The following is a 1,996-nucleotide window of genomic DNA, read 5'->3' on the forward strand; positions in this document are numbered from 1 at the left end:
AGCCCCAAATCCAATACGAAGAGCCAAAAAGCCCCACCCCCATACTTTTGTGTCATTTCCACCCAACTCCGCTTCTCACTCTCTCTCTCTCTCTCTCTCTCTTTTTCTCTCTCTCAATTTCATATCTTCTTCCTAAAAAAGCTGCATATATAGGAAGAGGAAGAAGAAGAAGAAGAAGAAGAAGAAGGTAGAGACCTCAGAATGCAGACCAGTAGCGCCGCTGCGAGTTCGTTAACCTCGCTCTCTCCCAGCTTCAACGCCTACTCTTCCTCCGACAGCCTCGCTCAGATCGCCGCCCGCGTCGTCAGCGAGTTTCGTCAAGAACTCGATGAGGCAGGTTTGGAAGACATTGATGATCTGTATGATAACAACAACGACGCGCAATTCTCACCGCCGCGGTTGGAAGCTCAACAAGAGGCTGAAAACGACCACGTAAAGGAGGCGGCCGATGAGGAAGAAGAGGAGGAGGAGTTTGAGTTCGCTTTTGTGTGCAGAGAGGGAGAGGCGCCGACGTCGCCGATTGCGGCGGAGGAGGTTTTTTATAACGGCCAGATCAGGCCGGTATACCCGGTCTTCGACCAGAGCTTGCTTCTCCAAAACGACGACGACCTTGAATCCGACTCTTCTCATGCCGTGAATACAGATTCCGAGATGTTAGCCTCGACGGTTACGAAGCCGCGCCGTCAGCCGCTACGAATGCTCATGATCGAGGAGGAGCGCGAGGCCGCGTCCTGCTCGTCTTCCGAGGCCGACGACCTGGAGAACTTGCCACCTGGCACTTACTGCGTGTGGGCCCCGCCCAAGGCTTCCAGAAGAAGCGGCGGCGGCGGCGGTTGCGATAAGAGCAGCTCGACCGGGTCGTCGAAGCGGTGGAAGTTTCGGGACCTTCTTTCTCGGAGCAGTAGCGACGGCGGCAAGGACACTCTCGTCTTTTTTGCTCCGACGACGACGACCAAGACCGCAGAGAAGGAGGGCAGTAACGTCGTAGTCGCGCGGAAAGGGAAGAGCAGCAAAGCAGTGGCTGATGGGGATAAACGGCGGTCGTTTCTGCCATACAGGCAGGACCTGGTGGGGTTTTTCTCTAATGTGAATGGGCTTAGTAGGAATTTGCATCCGTTCTGAAAAAAAAAAAAAAAATGTATGACTATTTTCAGCTCTTTTTGGCTTTGCGAGTTTCTATTGGGATTTCAATTTCATTAGGGTGATTTTGGAGACAATTTTAATTAGTTAATAGTTTGGGTTAATCAACTCAAAAGAATTGGTTTCTTCATTTTGTGTAAATTATTAGTGGAATATATTATATATATTATGTCAATTTTTACTCTTTAAATTCTTCTTTTTAAATTGTTTGATCCAACAGTAAATAAATATTGAGTTTTGATTAATAAATAATTAATTGTTAGTTCGATTAACAAATAATGAATTGTTTAAGGAAACAAAAAAAATGAAACATCACGCGTTTCTGTTGTCTTTTGTAGAAGCTTCCAAGAATTAAAGCTATTACCTATGTGTGAAAACTTTAATGGGTGATGAGAATGATCCATATGACTAATTGGTGACTAAAGGTGTAAAGAAATTGCTGGAAGGATAAGGTGGGAAAACAAGAGCCATAGATACGCTTGTCTGTGTCTCCTTTTGGTTTTGATGGGATGTGATCATAAACTTTATATAACAAATTAAATACACATTGTTTTTATAGAAATAAAATATCATAATTTTAGGAAGGTTACAAAATCGCTCATTTTAACAAAACCGATAAAAAGAAAAAGAATTCACTCTTTATACATATGAAAATACACGCTCGAATATCTGGAGATACTTTATCTATATTATAGAAATGTAAATGCCTTGAGTACAATTTGTCGGAGGATGAGGATAACGTTTATTTGTAGGTCAATGACTAGGCTTGATAATTAAAGTAGCTAATCAAATAGAGTTGGTAGCATCGGGTGCATGTGAACCCAAAATCTGTCTTTTAATAAACGAGGTGGAATGC

The 1,996-nt window shown here is 43.5% G+C and overlaps 1 protein-coding gene across 1 annotated transcript; it reads left to right on the forward strand.

Moving 5' to 3' along the window:
• Positions 1–1,137, forward strand: LOC112180164. The gene has a single exon (XM_024318670.2). It carries the CDS (start codon positions 202–204, stop codon positions 1,120–1,122), a length of 921 nt encoding a protein of 306 aa, XP_024174438.1. The 5' UTR covers positions 1–201; the 3' UTR covers positions 1,123–1,137.
• Positions 1,138–1,996: the final 859 nt, after the last annotated feature.

This window comes from Rosa chinensis, chromosome 7 (assembly GCF_002994745.2).
Source record: "Rosa chinensis cultivar Old Blush chromosome 7, RchiOBHm-V2, whole genome shotgun sequence".
Taxonomy (NCBI): domain Eukaryota; kingdom Viridiplantae; phylum Streptophyta; class Magnoliopsida; order Rosales; family Rosaceae; genus Rosa; species Rosa chinensis.